At 41.7% G+C, this 22,763-nt stretch overlaps 2 protein-coding genes across 3 annotated transcripts in view; one reads left to right on the top strand and one right to left on the bottom strand.

Moving 5' to 3' along the window:
• cdc42 (cell division cycle 42) overlaps window positions 1–3,700 on the top strand; it is a 16,764-nt gene extending 13,064 nt beyond the window's left edge. Inside the window, exon 6 of the mRNA XM_023424718.2 lies at window positions 1,878–3,700. Within this exon, the coding sequence (XP_023280486.1) occupies window positions 1,878–1,967 (90 nt within the window). The 3' untranslated portion in view covers window positions 1,968–3,700. The remainder of the gene's footprint in view (window positions 1–1,877) is intronic.
• An 11,191-nt stretch (window positions 3,701–14,891) lies between these two features.
• The window catches only part of wnt4 (wingless-type MMTV integration site family, member 4), a 25,668-nt gene continuing 17,796 nt past the window's right edge, over window positions 14,892–22,763 (bottom strand). For both annotated transcript variants that reach the window (XM_023424671.2, XM_087178869.1), the window contains exons 2-6: window positions 19,272–19,353; window positions 17,833–17,986; window positions 17,395–17,526; window positions 16,871–17,013; window positions 14,892–15,935 (exon numbers count right to left, since the gene is read on the bottom strand). In XM_023424671.2, coding sequence (XP_023280439.1) covers window positions 15,465–15,935; window positions 16,871–17,013; window positions 17,395–17,526; window positions 17,833–17,986; window positions 19,272–19,353 — 982 coding nt within the window. In that variant the 3' untranslated portion in view covers window positions 14,892–15,464. The remainder of the gene's footprint in view (window positions 15,936–16,870; window positions 17,014–17,394; window positions 17,527–17,832; window positions 17,987–19,271; window positions 19,354–22,763) is intronic.

The following is a 22,763-nucleotide window of genomic DNA, read 5'->3' as shown; positions in this document are numbered from 1 at the left end:
AATTACATTCTTTAAATATTTAAATAACCCATTAAGGCAATACATAATATAATGAAATATTTTTTACAAAAAGTATCGAAAAGTATCAAAGTATCGAAATACATATTGGTATCGGTATCGAAACAGAAATTTGGTATCGTGACAACCCTAGTGCTGATACAGGTTAGTAGTGTTGCCCCGTGAGTTCGCAATGGTAGGCTGGTTTTGCACAATACCTGACGTTGTGCAGCATCTTCCTTTTTTTAAAGCCAAAATAGTTCCACACAACCGACATACCGCTCCTCTTTAACACTAAAGTTTCCGCAGTGCCAGCTTCTGAGCCTGAGGCCATTATACGACAAGTGTAGCATGTCAAGTTGTTGCTCCCTGTTTTAGCCGACTGCTGTACTCTCGAGTCTACCAGAGTGTAATTGCAGCCTTTGCGGTTAGAAAATTGTTTTATTTTATCGTGATATAATCGCAAATGCAATTAATTGTTCAGCCCTATCTCATACTGTGAGAAACAAGATTCTCTGGTCTGATGAAACCTATTTGTCCTCAATTCTTAGTGTCATGTTTGGAGGAAACCAGGCACCACTCATCACCTGCTCAATACCGTGCCAACAGTAAAGCATGGTGGTGGCACTGGTCAGGGTTGAGGGAAAACTGAATGTAGCAAAGTACAAATATCCTTAATGAAAACCTGGTCCATAGCACTCAGGCAAAAACTAAGAATTGAAATGATTTTAGATTGAGGCTGCGACATAAAAGGTGAAAAAGAAGAGCAGGTCTGAACACTTTCTGAATGTAGGACTTTTAATACTAATGTCATATATAGGGAGTGTTTGGCCATTTTGGCTTCATAATCACTAGATAAAGGTTTTTCTGTTTGGCAGTATATGATACTTGGTTTATTGCTAAGCTACACATGATGTTTTTTTAAGTTGTAGTTTTCTGAAAAATACATCTAACTGGTTTAGCCCAACCTTCTCTATATATGACACTAATGTGCCATTAACTGTGGTGCATATCCTGCTATCTTGGAAGTCCAGAAAATATAACGGCTACAATTGTGTGAAATTACCTGTTATTGAATTAATAAAGGACAAATGAACTTGCTCTCCTCTCTGTGGCTCTCTTCTTTTTCCAGTGCTTTATCACAGAAGAATTTAGCGGTGTTAGTTGACTGAGTTAAGCAACGCTGTGGGGCTTACTGGTTTATTGCATAGAGCAGCTCTGTGTCACAGCAGCTCTGGTTACTTCACATGACCGACCTCATGGTGTAAGCAGCTCTGCTCAGGGCCAAATACAAAGAGAAAAAACATTCACCCCCTTTTAAGCTGAGCATGGTGATTATTGTTATTGTAAAATATCTTTTCTGTGTTGAGTCTAGATGCCTTCTTGCACAAAGTTAGTCAGCAGTTTTAATCTAAAGTCAAGAAAAAAAAAAAACAGGAGGTTTGTGATTAAAAATATTTTTTCCATTTTTGTTTTATGCTGTAGCGTCGGGGGTCGTGCTGTGTTTTTCCTCCACTTTCTTGTTTGTCTTGCCTTTGATTTCAGCTGCACTTAAACACGCATGTGATTTATGTGTTGATACTTTATCCCCTTAGACAACTAACTGATACAGCCACATTGAAAGGAAAACACGATGTTCTCTTGAGTTGTGTGTTGTATATCTGTTTTAATCTTGAAATAATTATATATTTGTTGAATATTCTTTTTGTCCCCGACAGCTCTCACATTCTTTTCTTATGATACCCCACTAAATGATGTTATATGCTGCTTCTATTTTCTTCTGTTCAAGCTGATTGTTCCCCTCAACCTTTTTGTTTGACCCATGTGTGTGTTTGATGCCCCCTCATTGAGCCCGTATGTTTGTGTGTTTGTGTTCACAGAAAGGCCTAAAGAATGTGTTTGATGAGGCGATATTGGCTGCATTGGAGCCCCCAGAGCCCAAGAAGAAACGCAAATGTGTGCTGCTATGAGAGGCTCCTACCTTTTTCAAAGCACACACACATAACTCATCCACACATTTAAATACATACACACACACACACACGCCCCCCTCCCCCTGCCCCCACACCCCTTTCCCTTGCTCTGCTAAGGCTGGTTGACAGCACTGTCTTCCACAGGGAAGACTAGAAGGAAAACAGCCGACCAAGATTCAGATAATTCTCTGCAATAATAAGAAGCTTCACCCCCAAGTCTGAGTTTGGGACAGAAGATGAACCTAACCTGGCCAACAGGGCGCTGTGGGCTCCGGGCAGACGGTGATCCAGATACCAAGCTTACACACAAGTACAATTCATTCTGTCGAGTTTTTGATAGATTGATTTTAATTCAGTGCTGTGGCCTAATCAACTTCTAGAAGCCCAGCTGTTAAGTTGTCCTCAGCCACTGTAAAGGTTTCATGGATATAAGCCCCACCCCGGCCCCTCCCAGCCACCTGATTGGTGGCTGCTCATGCTGCTGGTCCCGCCCCCTCTGTTAATGAGCACACTCATCGCCAGATCCCTACGTTCTTTGTCAGCACTACCAGAAGAAATGCTAACAGAGTAGTTTTGTTTGCCAACAATCCCCTTTTCTCCTCAAACATATGACAAGTCGGAGATATTTATTCCACGATCCAGATAGACGCACTCTCAACCACTAAGGAAACTGTGTAGGTCTGACAGGACTTGGTAATTCAGGGCAATAAGGATAAAACACACACTCTTTGAGGAAATGAAACTGGTAAATGTTGCCATCTACTATCCAGTCCTCCTAGTGTGGACTTTCACAGTGCAGAGTCGCAGTCCATTTGGAGTGTGGTGATCACTTGAAGAGCTAAAGGCATCCAGTAGTAATGGGTCCGCTAGTCGACCACAGGAATTGGCCTTTTAGATGCAGGGAACTTAAACAGTGTTAGCAGAACAAGCGGTGTATTCTTCATGCGTTGCCAGGGACCAAGGGAGAGTAAAGCAGGATACTGTTCTAACATTGTCACCACCTTACACTTGGAACGGGTACAGCACAGACATCCGTGTAAAACCAATGTTTCTTGGCTGGAGTTCCGTATTTAAACAACTGATCAGTGAACATGAATTTCCACCAGATTTCTGTGCCAGGTCAGAATTTGGTGCCTTCCTGTAGTGAGTTGAGTCCAGGCTGTATGTCTGAGGTGTGAAGGGCTGTCCAGTCTGTTGTACCTGTTCAAGCTGTGCGGTGCTGCATGTAGCTGAACCTTGGTCTCTGTTCTAAATGATAGGTTTAACAGATGTAATTATAATGTAAGCTGGCACACAATGTTGATGTAGGCTCCAGGTGTTTTTACCAAAATCTTTTTTCTTCATTATTTCTGTTTGTGCTGTTTTTTTTATTTTATATATATATAAATATATAAAAAAAAAAGGTTACTTTCACTCCTTTTACATTTAGGGGTCGGAACTCATCCGAACTCTTACCTGCCAGTTTATACCAAGAAAACCTCTGATTGGTTTAGTTGAATTAAAAACCTCCAGTGGCAGAGAGACTGTTTGGTAAAGATTATTTGTGATTGGTTGGTTCTTGTTTTTCTTTACTGGTGGCTTAGAGTTGGGTTGACGTCCAGCCCAAGTCAGTATAATTATTATAACCTGTTGTTGTTTTGGTGCAAAACCAAATGCTTTGTTTAAAGTCTTTGTTCTTTGTATATGCATTCTTTTCAAAAATATTAAACTTATACCTTAATTGCCTTTAACACGTTTCCCTTGCCATTCTTTTTATTTTTATTGTGACTGGTGAACTATAAAATAACCTACTCATCTCCAAACAATTGTTTTAATGACTGGAAGGTTCTTTCTGTATGTTGGCTTTCTTGTGCTATCTTAAGTATTTTCCTCCTAACAGAACAGGTTAATCTCTACCAGAGCTTGCAACAAAATCAAAGGTCAAATTTTATATAGATGGACCTATAATTCAAAGCGGCTAACATGGTATGTGTATATATTTTTGTAGTTTCTACTCCAAATGTTGGGGGCATCCCAGCTGGATGATGTCATGGCATGTTACTCCAGTAGGAGGTGCTGTTCACCCAAACATCACAGCTGTCGGTGGCCATGCGGGTCACAGTGAAACTGATGCATGAAAATATGAAAAAGAAAGTTTGGATATCCAAACATACATGTCACATGAAGATATATACACATATCTATGTGTTCATGGTTTGAACTCAATACTTGAGTACTCAATAAGAGCCCATTGTTATTCCTGATAACTTAATCCAGATTTAACAAGTCAACGGTCAAACTGTTCAAAGAACTAAATTAGCCAAATGGGAATAAACAGGATTAATCTAGCCTGATAACATGTTACCCTCAGGTATTTAAGCTGTGTTAGCTAGAGAACTGTTGATAGGTAAACAATGGATTTATTAAGTAGAAATAATGAAACACTAAAAGGGAGAGTCCATTGATTTTACACATCTGATCTACTCATGAGGAATACTACTCGGCCTGTGAAAACAGTTGTATAATGGCTCTCATGGGCTTGAAGGGAATTGTTGGATCCAACATTTATGAAGCTTGACCCATTTAGTTCCTAGTATGGCTCACCCATTGATTATTCACGGAGATGATCTGGTCACCGTTTAAAATAGAAAGCTTTTTACGGTAGACAGGAGTAGGAGTTCAGCAAGAATCCCATTAAAAATCAAAAGGTACATTTCATATTTTTAGTGATGTCCATCCAGTTCATGCATAAATTACAGTGATGAGTTTGTGAAGCAACATTCAACATCAAATTAACGCCTGCTTCAGTTTACAACATGCCACCATAATGCCAAACAAATGAACATGTAGACTGAACAAGGTTTCTTCTCACTGCAGAGGAAAAGCTTTTCTTAAAACAGAAATAAAAAGCTTACTTAGCTAAGTTTCTTTACAAAACTATCAGTGTGGAGGACTCATTTCTCATTCAGTAGTAAGTAAAGTTAATTTGTATAGAACCTTTCACAGAAAAATCACAAAGCAGAAACACTGTTTTGCACTCTTGCTTTAATCTCTCTAATGACAATTAACAGAATCAAAACACATGGACGAGTCAACAAATGTCGTTGCAAAATGTTGTTTCTAATCGATGGAAGCAATAACACTGTTAGTAATTAATTTAAGATGCAGATTTTACCAATATTGCAAAACAAATCTGTTAAAATCAGAATAAGTTTTAGTATCCCAGCTTTAAGTGCAACATTAAATCACTGTAATGCCATCATCAAGGCCCAAGACTGATTAAATTACCATTAAGTCTTTTGGTAATTGTGACATATTTTACAGATGATATAAAACCTATCCATAATCATCTTTTAATGTTAATGAAATTTGTTTAAGCTCAATAGGTAATGTGATTCTGAGCCACATCAATGACACATTTTCCATCTCTTTGTGATGGACAAAGAGATGGAGGTAAAACTAATACACAGCACTGAAAACAGATTGTTCCATTAGTTTATGATAAAATTTTATTTTAAAGTTTTTTTTTTTTTTTTACAAAATTAGTCTCTGAAGCTACACTTATCCCCTGTCATTCACACACACACACACACACACACACACACACACACACACACACACACACACACACACACACACACAGAGACACCACCTGGCCTCCATTGGTCTTCATCATGTTTGACAAATGAGTCTAAATGTTTTGTCCTCTGGGGTCGTCCAATCACCGTGGTCGAGCGTCTCCTCTGGGTGGATCGAGCAGGCAGAGGTGGGGATGTAATGACCAGGCAACACACCAGGACACTTGAGAAACCTGAAATACACACACACACACACACACACACACACACACACAATGCTGGCGGAGAGCTGCCTGTATGTGTGCTGCACCCATTTTTATGAGATGATTTTATGATTATCTGCACAGATACTGACTTGTGATGAAAAGCACGCTGAGGATTTTAGCAGTTTATCAGAGCTCAGCAGTAAATCAGTGTTCAGACATCTCAGCTATATACAGTGTGAGGGCATGCCTGCTATGTGTATGTGTGTGTGTATGTGTGTGTGTGTGTGTGTGTGTGTGTGTGTGTGTGTGTGCATGAGAGTAAATCATTGCTGGCTGAAGCTAGGACACAGTCTGCTTAGCCGTGCCGGTGCTGAACCTTTGACAGTCTCTGCTGTTCCAGTGTCCAGAGCTCCTGCCAACACATGGAACACAATGTGGTTTTCATGTAGATGTTGGCTGTGGTGTAGAGGTGCAGGTTTGGCCCGCTCCGCCTGGTCTAAATGCTCTCCAGCAGGTAGGAGGAGGGGCCAGAGGAAGAGAAAAGGGTGAGGGGCCATCTTTATTTTTAACTAGGCCATACTGTAAATCGTGGGGGAAAGGAGGGATAACGGGAACTTCAATGAAAATATACCTTTCAAGTGAAAAACTGGAATTTGTAAGAATACAGCCATGACAAAAACATCTTCTCATTATATAAACCAGCACCCAGCATATTTAGTATGTGTAAGAGGCACTTTTAAGCTACAATATGATTATTATATAAAAGTCTATGTCTTCTCTGTCAATAAGACTGAATTGTTCCTCTGAAAAATGACTTTCTGGTGGTGTAATGTGATGATAAGAATCTAAAACTTTTGCACAGTACTGTATAGTGACAGATAGATTGTGGATGTGGGATGGGAAGCTAAGGGAGGAGGCGGGGTTGACCCTGTTGCCATGGGTGACATTATTTCATGAGTGAAATTCCTCTCTACATCCACTGTGATTGGTGTCTGATAGGTCAATGGACTGTGTCATTGGATGTGAAAGAAATCAGTCAATAAAAAATAAAAGGTACATTTGAATCTTCCTCCAAAAAAAATAATAAATTTGATTGACAGATGCAAATAAATTACATTTATTTATGTGTTTATTGCAGTTAGTGATTATTTAATGTGCACCTAATGACCTGTCAGACAGTGACGGTCTGACAAGCATTTTTGGCTTGATGAATAACTCAGGCAGGCAGCTGAGGCTGAGATCATCAGTCCTGCAAACTGAGTTATTCCATCGTCCATGTAGCACAGAGTTGCGCAAACTATCATCTCCGGCGTTGGGTTCAATTTGTTTTGTGAGCCGACTGAATCCTGGCTGCCATTAAAATCTGCTCAGTGTTTTAGAAAAGACTGACTCGATGAGGGACATTACTAATTGTGAACAGGTCTGAGTTTGTGAACACGGCCCATTGGATTTTACTGAACTCGTTCAATGTGCAGTCTTAACGCTATCGAAAATAGAAATTGATTTTGTGATTTTCTTCATGGCTGAGACTGAGGCGGATACTCCGTTAGTCTGTTACTTGGAGAAAGCCTGGGGGTTCCTCTACTATTTATGCCTCATAATGTCATATGAGAAGGCCATACATTGGCATGGAACAGAAATAAAAAGTTTGCTAATTTCAGTTTGGCTAGCACTCCAGTCAAGTGGTTTCTCACTGGGCAGCGTGTTCTTCCTTGATTTAAAAAAAAACAAGGTAAGGTGGCACCAGGGATGTTCCAGTCAGACGAACACTCCCCTGTATACTATATTTGACTTGATTAACGGCCAGCCAATCAGACTACAGGCTCAGAGAGTTGAAAGAGAGAGTAGCGAGAGGAGATGTAAAACTATATTGAGATGGTTTTTGGAACTTTAATCACAAATATATCGTCTTATGGGAATTAAAACGTCAAATTAAAAACCCCCAAAGTGTCAAAAATGGGAACTTTACATTTTTACCTAATTGTGGTTTCATTTTGTTGCTGCTGTTAAAAAAGGGTTTTTCATAAAGGAAGCAGATCCAAACACCATGATGTGATTTTCCATTTTCTAACACAGCTGTATGTGTGTGTGTGAGTGAGTGAGTGAGTGTGGTATCCCAAGATAACCTGAGGTGGTTGTGTGTTCTGTGTGTGTGTGTAGTCTGATGTTACCACTGGTCACTGCAATGATTATTTTGACACGGCAGTTTGCTGTTGGCCTATAGATACATGTAACACACATGCTCCAACTGCTTTCACCCACATATACACACACACACTTAAATACACACACCCACACACACACATACAGGTGTGTGTGTGCAGTGCCCAGGTGTTAAGGGAAAGTTCTTTGCAGTTCAGATGAAATCTCCCTATTGACAGACATATTGCTCTAAGCACCAAGTGAGAGTGTGTGTTATTGTGTGTGTGTGTGTGTGTGTGTGTGTGTGTGTGTGTGTGTGTGTGTGTGTGTGTGTGTGAGTGAGTAAGAAGAGTTGTATGTTGTCACTTTCACTCCTCCTGAATGTTCCTCCTTCTCTCTCTGATCCGTCTTTATCCGATGTGTCCACGCTGGGAGAAAATGTCGCCTGAGTGGCTGCGAGACGAACACGACGCCTGGATCAATTTCACAGTAAATGTGTCTCTGTCCATCTTTTAACCCAGAGCTGTTAAAGTCAAGTCCAAGTCAAGTCTTGAGTCTTCGTGAGTCTCTCTGAACTCTAACCACACTCATTAAACGTGCAGCTTCCACAGGTGTGTGTCCTCTGTGGAAGTCTTTTTCCAGATGTCAACACCCCTTTGATTCGGATTCTGTTGAATGATTAGTCAGCTGATGTGAAGGGAGTGTAAACAACAGGAATAACAGCACCAACAGCAGCTCTGTAATAGTTATTCATATTTATTCCTAAAATAAAAACATGACCTGCGTAAAATTTGAAGCACGAAAGAATCATGAAAACACCTTTTCATTTTGTTCTTCTCTTCCTTTTTCCACTCCAAATGTATCTTGGCTCCTTCAGGAAAAATATACATCTATACAGCGGCAGTTATTATTTTTAGCCATATAATATCAGATTGAGTGTGAAGAGGATGTTAGACTTGTGCTCTTTCACAAACTCGTTGGGCTATGAGAGATTTTATTTAGTGCAGTGGTTCCCAACCAGTGGGCCAAGACCCACTGGTGGGCTGCTAAGGTATTACAAGTATGCTGACAAATCATTTGCAAAATAGTACAATTTTGTACTCATTACATAGTTTTTTTGTATTTTCTTCGTATGAAGGTCTATCACATACACCAGTGATAGGAGCTTTCATGTTGCTGCCGGACCACATCGTATGCTCTCAGTCTGATTGCGCAGTAAATACATCCATGGAAAAAAATGGAGTGATTAATTGATAACTGGTTAGCATCAGGAAGAAATAAAAGCACATGGAGTCAAGAGACAGAAGGTGAATGGACAGGTGATATCTCCCCCTGTCAAACAAATTAGACAAATTGAGCTTCCCCTGCTTTCAGTTCAGTTCCAATGTTCTACCGTTAAAATAAAAAGTGCTGTGAGAACGTATTACTGGGCCTCCGTATTGTTATGGGGTTGGATGTTGGGCGCCTACATGTTTTAGATTTTCAGGTGGGCTATGAGTTGGAAAAGGTTGTGAACCACTGATTTGGAGCGTTCACAGCTTTTGTGATCCTGTTCTTTCAGGGATAAACATCCTTATTGTTGTTTGCTGTTGTTTCTGTCATTTGCATCATATGATGCTCTGGTGCATCATAGTGAAAACAGTCTTCCTCACACCTCTCTCACATCCCTGCTGGGGGGTGATGAGGGCAGCGGGGAGGTAAGTACAGGGTTTAGTCACTAAATCGTTTCATAATTTAAAAAAAGTTTCAGGCTGCAGCTCTTTGTTTCTGTGTGTAGCTGAGTGTCAGTCTGTCTGTCACAGCCAACAGGAGTTTACCAGTGCAGAGGGGAGGAATGTCGACATTAAGCCGCTGTAGGTCGCCTACATCACTCTGCAAAATCAATCACAGACCTCCTCTGTGTGTTCGTCCTTCCCTCTCCCACAGTGACTTCAAATTTATTCACTGATCAGCTGTCTTTACCTCCCCTGTTCCCCTGCTTTCAGTCCCCTCATGAATATATATGAGGTAACTTCTAAGTCATATGACAACAAATCCTCTTTTTTTTTTTCTCCTGCAAATGATGTTTATATGCAGCTAATCAATGTTAGTGAGTTACCTTTGCAGCTGCGGTGCAGGAAATGGTGTCATTCATATCGTGAAACAGGAGTTACGGGTGTGGAGGTTGATGGTTTGTGTCTTTCCTCATACTTGTAATTGGTGCTGACAACATATTTTGATAATGCAAAATAGCAGCATAAGATTGCGATACACGGAAGATACGGCTGTATATGAAGAGATGGGAAACAGCATGAATGAGAGCACACATTACACCTACTGGAGGTCCCAGTTTACTCAGAGAGAGAGACTTAATGTCCACTTGTGGGTGGACAGCACATCACACTTACAGGCGGTGTCAGGGAAAAAACAGCGAGTTAATAAGGGGTTTATAGTGTAGTAGCCGTGTCAGATGTGAAGCCTGGCGTCCGTGTCTTGATGCCCACGAGCTCGACTCTCTCGCCCGCTCCGCTCATGTTGCACAACGTGGCTGTTTTAGGGCAAAAAACAGCAGAGACACCAGAGGAAAGCCGAGAGGGAAGAAGAGGGGAGGAGGGCCAGCGGAGAAAGAATTGCAACTGTCATCACAAACAAGAACCATCTGTCTCATTTGTGTAACTTGTTTTCTTTTAATATGAGAAGTATGCTGAAGAGATCTGGGAGTTTGAGAGAGGCCTGGGAGGGCTGGGCCCTGGGCTAAAGCCAGCCTTCTCCTGGGTTCTCTGAGCGAGTGGCATTAATATCCAGCCAACCTGCACTGTTAACCCTTCACACTCACAACACACACACCGAGAGAGAGAGAGAGAGAGAGAGAGAGAGAGAGAGAGACAGCATCAGAAAACCTTTAACCTGAGGTATGCAGGGGTACCTGAGGTGTAATTTGAACTATTAGCCGCCTGTCTGGGAGACGAATAGGCTGGAAGATTTATGTGAAAGAGTGAAATGACACCATCGTTATCTCATTACCTCTCATACCTTTAGGAAGTATTTACCAGAGGAGAACCAGCGCTTCTGTTAGATGTAACACACGCTAATTGAACAACACATCAAACAAATTGTATTTGTCAGGTTGTTTTCATTATAAAGTTTGCGTGACTTATGTGATTTGTGTACCTGTCATTTTTATGTTGATACACTGAATAAAAGTCAGTTCAGGAGCTGATGAAACCAGAACTTCTGGGGTTTTTCCCAAGGTAAGAAAACCCCACTCAAAATCTCATTGACATTATTAGTAATGTAAAGAACTACAAGTGCAGCCTTTCTCAACAGTCTGTCATGTGGATCGCTTCAAGTGTTCAAGTTAGACTGGTACATTTTTATAAAGAGATCTAATATTATTTATACAATATTTCTGTTTTTAGAGGCCTTTAACAAACACCATTTCCCAGAATCCCTAAAGGGTTGAGTCAGGAGTTCATGGTTGGCTCAGACATGTCTGTAATAACAGCAGGACAGAGAGGACAACATTTTTAGACAGCAGAAATTATGGCTATAAAGTTGGAAAAATGACTGTAGAAGAGACGCTTTGTGAGCAAAACCAGGTTACTACCGCCATGCCAATAAATATTCATGAGAGCTGTAGTTTTTTTTTGTTTGAAGTAATTTTAAAATCTGTAAACATCAAAATCCCAGAGTTTTCATCTTCAAACAGCGAGCACTGTAGTGGATGCAGATGTGTCTTAGAATATGGAAACTCAAACAACACACAGGCTGATGACAGAAATACTGAATGAGAGATTGCACTGAGTTACAGAAGCAAGAGGAACAGCTGGCGGACTTTGGCTCTCACTTGCCCTGTTACTATGGATATAGTGCAGTGTCCAACTTTAAAGATGTGTCTCCTGCTGTAGAAATGCTTTATCCAGTTTGTATTATTATATACTTGTTTTAATACTGACTAGGTTTAACAAATTAAATAGTATTTTGGAGAATATTACTGTTTTCTTTACCAAAAGTCAGATGATCTGGAAGATGTTTACAGAGTGGAGAGTGTAGTGTAGCGTCTAGGTCCACTCAACAGTAGAACTAATATATGTTAAATTGTGTTCATTTTAAAATGATTTATAAAATCTCTGTAATTTACATATTTACATAATCATGAATCTGCTATGAATCTATTTCATTAGAGGATACTTGTGCTGAATGTGGTTTCTTGTTGGGATCTTGTTGCTTGACAAGAGCTTCGGCCATCAATGCCTTTACATGACAAGAGGTTATAATACCCCCCCGAGCAGCACTATGCTACAGTGATTGGGTATCAGAAAGTGCAAGTGCAACAAAAGACGTGATGTAGACATAGAAGCAAAACAAGAGGGTTGCTTTGCACCTCTGACAGCTCTGGGTGAGTAAAGGAGTAAAGTTTGATGCTGAACTTACAAGGTTTCTTCCAGAGTGGTAAGTAAACAGCTGTTAATGCTAACCTTAGCTATGTAGCAATAGTGAAAGTTACAAATAGCTCCTTTAACACGAGGTGCAACTTTTGCTACTAAGGCCACAAGTGATGATTACAGGGTGATGGCAGTGCTAAAACTGCAACACAAGTACAGGAGAGTAAATAAAAGTAAAAGTAAAAGTAAAACTAAAAGTAAAGGTAAAAGTAAGTAAATAAAAGTAAAAGTAAAAGTAAAAGTAAAAGTAAAAGTAAAATTAAAAGTAAGTAAATAAAAGTAAAAGTAAGTCAAATAAAGTAAGTGAATTGAGTATGTAATGTCAATTACAGGTATATCTACCTAAAGAACATTAGGCAACACCGTAGCTTACCACCATAAACTAGTAGTAGCAGCAGAAAGTGTAATGATTGAGAAGACACGTCTGCGTCCTGATCCAGTGATTGAGCAGTGGGATTTTTGGCCCTGAAAGGATTCTGCATAGATGATAGATACTAGTACAAAATGAGCTATGACTAGTTTCATTCCACAAATATTTGTATCATCCTTCATAAACCCATATTTGTTGCATTTTAAATTTGACACACTCCCACAAAAACACACACACACACACACACACACGCACTAAGTGGTAAAACCCTACTGTCAGCCTCTTGTCTCCGCCACAACCGCAGCAAACCACAAGAGGCATTAGAGTTCTCTGACTGACTGACTGCCTGACTGTACATATGGCTGTCTGACAGGCTGAGCACACACATACGAGCCCACAGACATTCCCAATCAGTGTGGCCACCACCACCCATCTCATCTGGGCCATCATGGTAGCTTAATGAAGGACAGATCCCCCGCCATCGTAGGCCGAGAGCGGTTAGAGTTACACTTTCTGCAGAGGGGGAGCGGACTGGAACCAGTGTAAGTCAAAGATATTGCAGGAGAAAGAGCGAGAAAGCCAGAGTTGGGGAGGTGGGGGGGGCAGTATGCTATTGATAGAGACAGGAGGAGGGAAAAAGCTTGTGCCATGTGGTCTGCATTTCGCTGTAATCCCTGCTCTAGCCCGGTGTTCCTGCCTCTGTTCCCTCTTCTGCCCAAACCCAATCAGACGGTTGCTGAAACCCGAGTGGCAGCTCTGGTTCTTCCTGAAACCAGACTACCAGGTTCCCAGCGCCGCGGGAAACACATCCATCTATCGCTGCTTGATATACTGTATGTGGTGATGTACGGCGCATAAATTGTGTTTATAGGTGTCAGGGGTGCAGGGAAGGACCTCGGGGTGTAATGTACCTCACACAAACAGCACACGCACACACACAGATGAAATGCTGCACGGTGCACGCTGTGGCCACATAATAACGCAGCTGAAAGACACGGGAAATGGACGATTTTATTGAAATATGTGTATGTCTGTCAGCAGGGCTGTGTGTGCGTGTGTGTGTGTGTGTGTGTGTGTGTGTGTTTCAGGGCTTGGTGGTGGAATAGGATCTGCTCTCTTTCACTTTCCATCCTTCTGTCCCCTCATGTTCTTTCTTTCCCTCTGGGCAACATTGTTTTTGTGGCATTCTTTCTCTCTCTCTCTCTCTCTCTCTCTCTCTCTCTCACACACACACACACACACACACACACAACACATAGTTTCTCTTGAAAGAATCCACAACAGTCAATTTTTGACACAGCATATATTCCATATTAACATACATTCATAGGCAGTATAGTCTTCTTCAGTGTATAAGTCTTTACAGATCTACAGTATGCCTCTATAATGATAGCACGTTATTATAGGAAAGCTTGGCTTTATGGTGGTGGTACAAGACAACAAGAGTCCCGACAGTGGCATGGCAAACTGTGTGTGTGTGTGTGTGTGTGTGTGTGTGTGTGTGTGTGTGTGTGTGTGGGATTAAATTGAATATGTGGCTGGAGGTTTGTCGCTGTGGGGCGAGGGCTCTATGTGCGCTTGGAGAGAAAGTGCTTCAGTCATCATGCATGGTGAACATGCTCGGCAACCCTCTGGCAGACCTCTTTGTGTGTGTTTACACGGTGTGTGTTCGCTGGTGCATGCATGTCTCTGTGTGTTTACTTGTGTTTGCGTTAAGCCAACTAGCGTTTGGCAGATGGCGACATGCAGGAGGAGGCCAAGATCAACATCAGTCCAAAAAGAGCACGCAAGAGATTTTCACAATAAGATGCTCTGATATGGTAACAAATCTTTTTTATATCTGATCTGGAATCTGTTTCAGTACAGGGTTTCTGGTTTTGCAGGTAGCAGGTATGGATGAATACAGGTGTTGCTTTGGAGTATGTGAGTGTGTTTTGGTGTCTGATGCCCATCACCTGCCGGAGCTACTGGCCGACAGAAAAGACAGAAAGGAGCTGACAGTGGCTTTCACCTGTTCATCATCGTCCTCCCTCTGACGGAAAGAGAGTGAGTGTGTGTGAGTGGAGCAGCATCAGGGCTTTGCAGGGGGCAAAATAAATGAGTCAACAGCAAGTGAACCTCAGCGCAGCGCAGCCATGTACACTCAGAATCACAGAGAGTCCGTCTGCGACTCATTCCTCTTCGTTGTTCAAGTCCATCCTCCGACAGATTTGGCGTCTCCCTTTTTGACATCCAGCACTCAGAGTGAGTCACCGAAGCAGCAGCAGCAAGGACAGAGGGCAAACGACACTCCTCTTGACCCCACCCTAACCCCTTAATCCCACCCACCCATCTGCCCACCCATGGGTCCAGTTTGTCCCTTATCTCCACTCGTCTGTCCCCTCCTTCTAGGTCCACCCCCCCCGGTCAATCACCTCAGTCTCAACAAATAAGTTAAACATTACAAAAATAAGAAGCATCAATGACAAACCAAACATGAGAGTGAGGGAGGGGGACAGAAAGTGAAAGATGCTCTCTACTTCAGAAGAAACAAACTGCCTCCGTAGCTTTGTAGGAAATCCCATGCATAAACTACTGATATCCATTACGGTGGCACAAAATGAATAGGATGACCTTTGACCTCTCAGCCACTCAGTCTGTTTCCGTTGACCAGTAGTAGGAGGGTGGGGTGGTTTCAAGCAGGAGAAGAGGGAGCGTCACAAGTCCTCCTCGCTCCCTCTAAGCCTTGGTGATTGAGAAAGAGTGTGGGGCGTTTGTTTTGTTCATCAGCAGCGCCTTCTGTGCTCCCACGTCCATCACCGGCAAGTGTGCATCTCCACCATTTTGCGGCACTGTTTGCATTTGACGTAACAGCACCAGTGGAACTTACAGCTGCACCTGTCCACCACCTCCACCTCCTGCGTCTGGAAGCCGCGACCGCAGCACATCAGCTCGCAGCCGTCAATGGCCTTCGACGTTCTGTTACACTGGCGGCCCACCGTGCCCAGCATACCCGGCGTGCGTGGATCATAGTCACAGAAATCTGGACTGGGGTCCAGGTAGACCAGGTCTTCGTCCGTGTGAGGTTTGAACTGGGAGTTGCGAGGCACCAGGACTTTGGTGGTGCCCACCTTGCGCTGCTCCACCTCAGTGGCGCCGTCAAACTTCTCCTTGATGACGTTACCCACCTTGCGGAAGGGCGGCATGGCTTTCCAGCAGGTCTTTACCTCACAGGAGCCTGACACGCCGTGACATTTGCACTCCACACGCATGTGGGACAGGATGGCCTGTAGAGAGGCCAAACAAACTGTGATTAGCACACAGACACTGAGATACGATGATGCATCATATCCATCAAGACGAGCTGCTCTGGATACCAACATCCAACATCCACCCCTCAAACAAAAGTGAAGAATTTTGACTTGACTGCTGTGAGACTTCACATATTTCAGACCTGAATCTAATTCTAAACTGGGATGGACAGGGGATGGCAAAGCCTAATATTTAACGAATATTTAGGTCTATTATTTATATTTAGGTCTATTCTCCTTGCACGTATTAAATAGATGTAGTACTTAGTATTTACACCAAGGTCTGCCAAATGAATAAATGTAATGTCATGTAATATTTAGGACGTTCTCAGTTTTGTGAAACTCACTATTAACAACTGTTAATAACAAATGAAAATGTTGAAAGCAGCACCAGAATGCCAGCATTCAGAGACTTGACACACTATGAACTGACTGACTGACAAACTTTTATTTGTTCCTTTTATCATCTATATCTTTAATTATATTTATATTGTCTTGTAAAGCACTCTGTAACTGTGTTTTGAAAGATGTTATATAAACAAAGTTTTACGTGATGTAACAGACCGGAGACTTTATAGGACTTGTCTCAAATGACTTTAGATTATACTTGAATGATTTCAGACTTGAACTGGACTTTTGATAATTTAAGACTTGTCTTGAAGTACTTGAGCCTTGATGTAGACTTGTGTCAGATTACATGGAATCATTTTGAAAGACTTATCTTCCCTGACTTGAACCTTGATTTGGAGTAGTATATTCATCTTTTTCTACATCTCAAATTACTTAAAACTCAGTCATCTCAAATAAGTTGAGACTGGACTCATTTCCAGAAACTCAACTTCTCAACTTTAGAAAACATCTTCCTCTAACACCTGCGCAGTGTTTTCTTCAGTAGGGTTCATCTTTCCTACCTTTCTTCCAGCCTCGTTGTTGTGCAGGTTCATGAGAGCCCGGCTGGAGGACTGGCCTTTACTCCTCTCTCTCACATCCACAAAGGACTGAGAAAAGGCCACTCCATACGCAATGTTATCACTGCAGCCCGACCACTGGAACCCTATGACACCATATCAAGAAGAGATGTTTCCTGTCTTTAAACACTACATAAACATGACACTTGAATGCAACACAAACTTTTATTTTGGTATTGGTGGCTCATTGTAGTAATGCATGACCTGGTACTGATGTTGTAAAAGATCTGAGTACATTACACACACGACTAGATAATTAATATGCTACCTGTGATATCTGTCCGGTCCTTTCAAAATAAAATAAACATTTAAATGTCACATATTTATTGCATTAAAATGTACTGGGTCAGTTGTTCCTTCTGTTTCTTTTGCATGTGTGTGTGTGTGTGTGTGTGTGTGTGTGTGTGTCTGTGTTTGTGTGAAAGAAAGAGAGAGAGAGAGAGAGAGAGAGAGAGAGAGAGACCTACCCTCTGGACTGACTCCATGTACATTGTGGTCGCAGCCACATTTTTCCAGCTCTCCGCTGCTGCAGGCCCTTGTGACCGCAAACGCCACACTGGCTGCTGAGATGGCATACACAAAGGCTGCCTCACGGGTGCCTAGCACACGCACACACACACACACACACACACACACACACACACACACACACACACACACACACACACACATGCACAAACACAGTCATATTGTTTCATTATGCAGCTGAAAGGAGCTTCTTATACTGAATTGAAAAAGCAGTTTGTATTAAAGTCTACATGAGCCCAGACATTAACATGCGGGAGGAGCCAACACAAATGGAAACAAACTAAAAAAAATGTCACAATATTTTTAAGATGTTTAGATATATTTAAGTTGACGAATAAAATGTTTGTGACAGGATTCGCTGCAGTGTATAATCTTACCCTGGGTGACCACTTTGCCAAACACAGGCATTGTCTCCAGAGTGGAGCAGTTCCATCGACGGTTGCGAAACTGAAACTGACACTCGTCTATGGCGAGCTGGGCTCCACGACGCACGGCATCCATCACCTCCACGCTGCGCTTACAGATCTGAACCTTTAGCAGCGACACACACAGGAGCTACATCAGCTACAGTACACATACATACTGAAATAGTGAGTTTCGATGTTGACATGTTGTCACCAAATCAATGGTGGTGCCTTTCTGTAATTCATGTGAACAAATGAGACCAAGATGAGAGTTTTAATGCCTCCACATTATAACAGAAACATATTAGCTTTCAGGCAAATATCAGGAGGTTCAGGATATGGTTCAGGTATGTTGCACGTATTACAAATAGTGAGTAAAGTCTTCACAGCTCATCCATAGACAGGTATGCTCACACTCTCACCTTCACCTTAGGCACAATGGTTTTCACCCACTTTTTTTTTTCCAACCCTCCAAAAGTTGTATTTCCTGCTGCCGACGCCACTTTAAGGTAAGCACTTATCTGAATGTATTTATTAAAGCTAAAGATAAGAAGAAATATGCTCCAACACATATCTTAATGTGGAGCTCTTTCAAACACTCGCCGAACAGCCTGGAAGCAGTGCAGAGATATTTCCTTCCAAAGTTAAGAGCGAGCCTCAGACCAGGCCAAAGTCAGGGGCGGGAGCTCATGGCTGTCAGTCAATACATTTTCAAACACGCTCCTAATCTACTACTTGTCTCACACTGAGGCTTCAAGCTAGCGTTAGCCGCTGGAAGATGTGGCTAGGGCTGACTCACAGACTAGCAAGCTTCTGATTCGCGCATTACCTAATATCAATATATATGACAAGGGTGAAAGTGAAGGACTTTGTGTAACAGAGCAGTGCTAGGCTAGGCCCATGCTAGCACTAGCTTGATTTCCAGAACTTGCATATTGTAGCTTTGATTTATTTATTTATGTGTAAAAACCTAAAACAGGTTGAGTTGTTTTTGTTGTACCGTGCTTCCGAGCTAAGAACATGGTCTCACTGGTTGACAGCATTAAAACTTTAAATATATGATTGTTTTGCACTTTTTTCAAACTTTACACTTAAACAGATACACATTCCAACAAACCTATAGCGGCGTATTCACATTATAGCCGAACTGTGCTGCGTGCTGCGCATTGGTTGACAAAGTATTCACCACTGTGGAACGCCCGATGGTGCTGTAGTATAACTAAATAGCACCATCTTAGCTACAATGCTAATGTTAAGTTTTGTTACAAACCTGGTATAACTTATGTCTTTCTTGCCTGGTCTCCATGAGGCCAATTTGTTATTGAATATTGAATAGTTAGTTTGTGTTTATGGTGTAACAAGTGAATCATTGTTGTTAGTACTTAGTAGTGGAGAGTAGTAGAGGTGTGAACCTGTCTCTGTATGAGGCCTCGTAACCTCTCGCACGTCTCCTCATCCCTGATGCTTCCCACTGACGACAGCTTGGCCAAATACCTGACAGAGAAAAAACACAACAGGTTCTGTTTAGAGCACAGTTTTACAGTTTTGTTTTCCAAAAGGTAAAGGAAAGTGTTGACAGGTGAGCGGAAAGAACATCCATAAGACTTAATCTGATGCGTACACGCATGACTGATCTCCACCACGGTGTCACTTCGGTTCTGTTATTGTCACAGTTAATGTTCCCTTTGAATTAGATGACACCGTTCAGATGAAGCAGGGATGGTGTAAGGACGGTTAGTTCCCATGACGTTGTGGGAATGTTTTGGATAAATGTCTGGTAATGAGGACACTGAGAGGAGGGAAAGTGGCTTATCACACACACCACCTCTAGGCCAGACAGGTCAGGGAGATATCCTGCATACACACACACACACACACACATAATCTGAGAAAATGGCATTGGTCTGGATGCTGTGACCCTCACACATCCACCTCACGTCACTTCAGTCTCATATCTCCTCGCCCAGCTGCACCTCACAGAAATAGGCTCGCTTTCTTAAAGTGAGCCTCCCTCAGCGGCAGCAGTCCTGGTTCTGTATTGTTCTCCTCAAACACATGTTGAGTCTAGAAAATCATAGTTTTTCTAAAACAAAGTGAGGTGATAATTCCTCACTACTGGTGCAGTTTCACTTGACACAGTCATTTTTCCAGAAACGAGGCACAGAGGACAGATCACGCCTGCAAACACTTGAGTCAAAGGAAATGCTTATTTGCACTATTAAAAGTGGAGATTAGTTTTTTTTGGCAATTTTGAAACTTTTGTTTCTTGTTTTCTTTTGCATTTTTAGACTTCATTTTTATGACTAAGTAGACTTCTTTTAATGTTTATTTATACAGCACTTTTCTTAACAAAGTTACAAAGTGCTCCACAGAAAAATGAAACCAGATAAAATAAAAGGGCTAAAGAGCTTGAGCGTTGTAGAAGTGAAGACAACAAGATGAATGAGAATGAATCAAAAAACAAGTAAATAAGAGTAGAACAGTATTAAAAAACATATTAAACATTATGCAAAGGGATCGCACAATAGGTAAAGAGAGGCAAAAGAATATGTCAGAACAATAATTAGGAATGAACGATAAACACATATCAAACATTACCAAAGGCTAAGACAAACAGATGTGTTCTAAGAAGAGATTTGAAAGAAGGTAATGAGTTATAGCATCTGATTTCAGTCAGGAGAGGGGAGGCGGGGGCTCTAATACCAAGAGCCCGGTCACCCTAAGTCACAAGCCTCAACCTTTGGGTGACCAGCAGGCCTCCTTCTGCAGATACCATGTCAGTAAATCTAAGATGTAAATGGAAGCTAGGCGGTTTAAAACCTTAAAAGTCAGCAATAAAATGTTTAAAACCAATCTGAAATCTTACCAGTACAGGAGAAAAGTGATTTCACCAGTTTGTTCCAGTAATCGGACGAGCAAGTCGTTTAGCGTTCAACGTTCTTTCATCCAAATATCCACATCCAAACTTACCTGCATTAAACCCAAGTCGCACATTTACTGTAGAAACAACTGATGGCAACCAAAGCTGCATATAATGAGAAATGCCCCATTTCTCATAATAAACGTGAAAATCCAACTATTGTGATATGAAGTATTTGCAGGCTCCTCTGTAAAATGGGCAGATTTTGAATATCAGAATGGTTCTTAATAAAGGCAAATTCCAGCAAAATGAACTTTCAGGCTATTATTCTGTACAAGTAGACATGTTTTTCCTTGAGGTTTCTCAAGCTTGTTTTATGAGTCTCGAGTTATGAGTTCCCAAGACCACACATACCTCTGTAAAGCCCTGTTTGCCCGTCTCAATCAAGCCCTGGCACCGATCCAGATTGCAAAGATTTCTGCTGTCAGATTATTGACAAAGCTGTAATGCACAACATAAAGTCACGCTACCAGTGTTTTACACCGGTGGACAGGATCGATCGATATGACAACCTGATTATTTATCTTGTTTTGCTGGTAGCTCAGCTCTTTAAACCCTCCTGTGCTTGGGATAAAAGTAATAGACATTTAGCATTAGTGCATTATGTTTAATACTATTTGTAAACGTGGTAGTATAATTAGTATATCAGAGGTCAAACAGCTCCTCCTCTCCATTCACCCTTTCATCTGCTCCTCTCAACAGTCCAGATAATGTCTCTCTCTTTCTCTCTTGCCTCTTTGATGGCTGCCTTCTTCTCTTCCCATCCAGACAGTGTCAGTATTTAGCACTCATCGCTGCGATAACCCCGCTCTCTCCCACTCCACCACATCTCAGCCACATCCGCTCATATCCAGCCTCTGGGGTGACCTCACTCTCTCATAAAGTCGAAGGCCCCATCCTTTGTCAGAGTGTCGGGACGGGGACATCCACAAAAACGGGTTTTACTCACTTTTAAAAAAATGCCCACACCAAAAAAGCTAGTGTAGCTTAGTTTTTCTGCCTTTATTCTGAAAGTTGCAGTAAGAAAGACAGTAAAGTCAGGGAGAGAGAGAGAGAGAGAGAGAGAGAGGAAGACATGCAACAAAGGGCCACGGGTCGGATTCAAACGTGGACCTCTGTGGTTTGGATTAAGCCTTTGTGGTATGCGCTCCGCCAGGTGAGCCAAAGTGTACGCTTTACTTTAAATATTTTCACCGCTTTATCTTGCCGTCAAACAGCCCTTTCCTTTGGAACTACATTTCTTTCAGCTGTTGAACTATGTGTGTGTATTCCTACTCACGTATTTAGCATATTTAGCGCATTGAAAAAGAAAGAATGACTAGCTCTGATGAACCCACTGTAGCTGCCCGCCACAGCAGACAGACACGATTACAGAGACCAGCTGGTCAACATATAATATGTACATATCTCCCTCAGGAGCTGGTAGAGACCAAAAACAGAGAAAAAAGGAGCCCAACAAGTAAATGCAAACACATCCAAATGAATACTGTTGTTGTTCCATGTCTACTGCTTTTAGAAATGGACAACGTCCTCCATAAAAACATTTCAAGGGGACCAAACACGTACGTCAGCGCTCCGAAGTGTTTCACTGACTCAACGCGAGGACGCTACTGTCACGGCTATTTACAAAAGAGAACATATAGCCAAATATTTTATGAATTGTTTCAAATGGTAAATGAACTTGTTTCATGTGGAAAAACACAGTCAGACAAAATACAGGCAGACCCTGACAGAGAGAGAGAGAGAGAGAGAGCACCAACACCAGCAGCAGCCTGGCTCTATCACTTTACAAAAAGAGCAGTGATATAATAATAACGTCCTAAAAACAAACGTAAAGTCTCATTAACTAATTTCACAAATCATTTAGCTGGAAATGTTTTGTGAATTGAATTGTAGTAAATCGTTTGATTTAAATTTAATTTGTTGGGGGAACCCTGAACCCCACTCTTATTTCTCCTCCTAAAACAACAGGTCTCACCCCCCC

This window comes from Seriola lalandi, unplaced genomic scaffold, assembly GCF_002814215.2.
Source record: "Seriola lalandi dorsalis isolate HSWRI2012SDOR001 ecotype SW California unplaced genomic scaffold, Sedor1 jcf7180002054748, whole genome shotgun sequence".
Classification (NCBI taxonomy): Eukaryota; Metazoa; Chordata; class Actinopteri; order Carangiformes; family Carangidae; genus Seriola; species Seriola lalandi.
The sequence above is the reverse complement of the archived record's forward strand: the minus strand, read 5'-3'. Positions and strand labels throughout refer to the sequence as shown.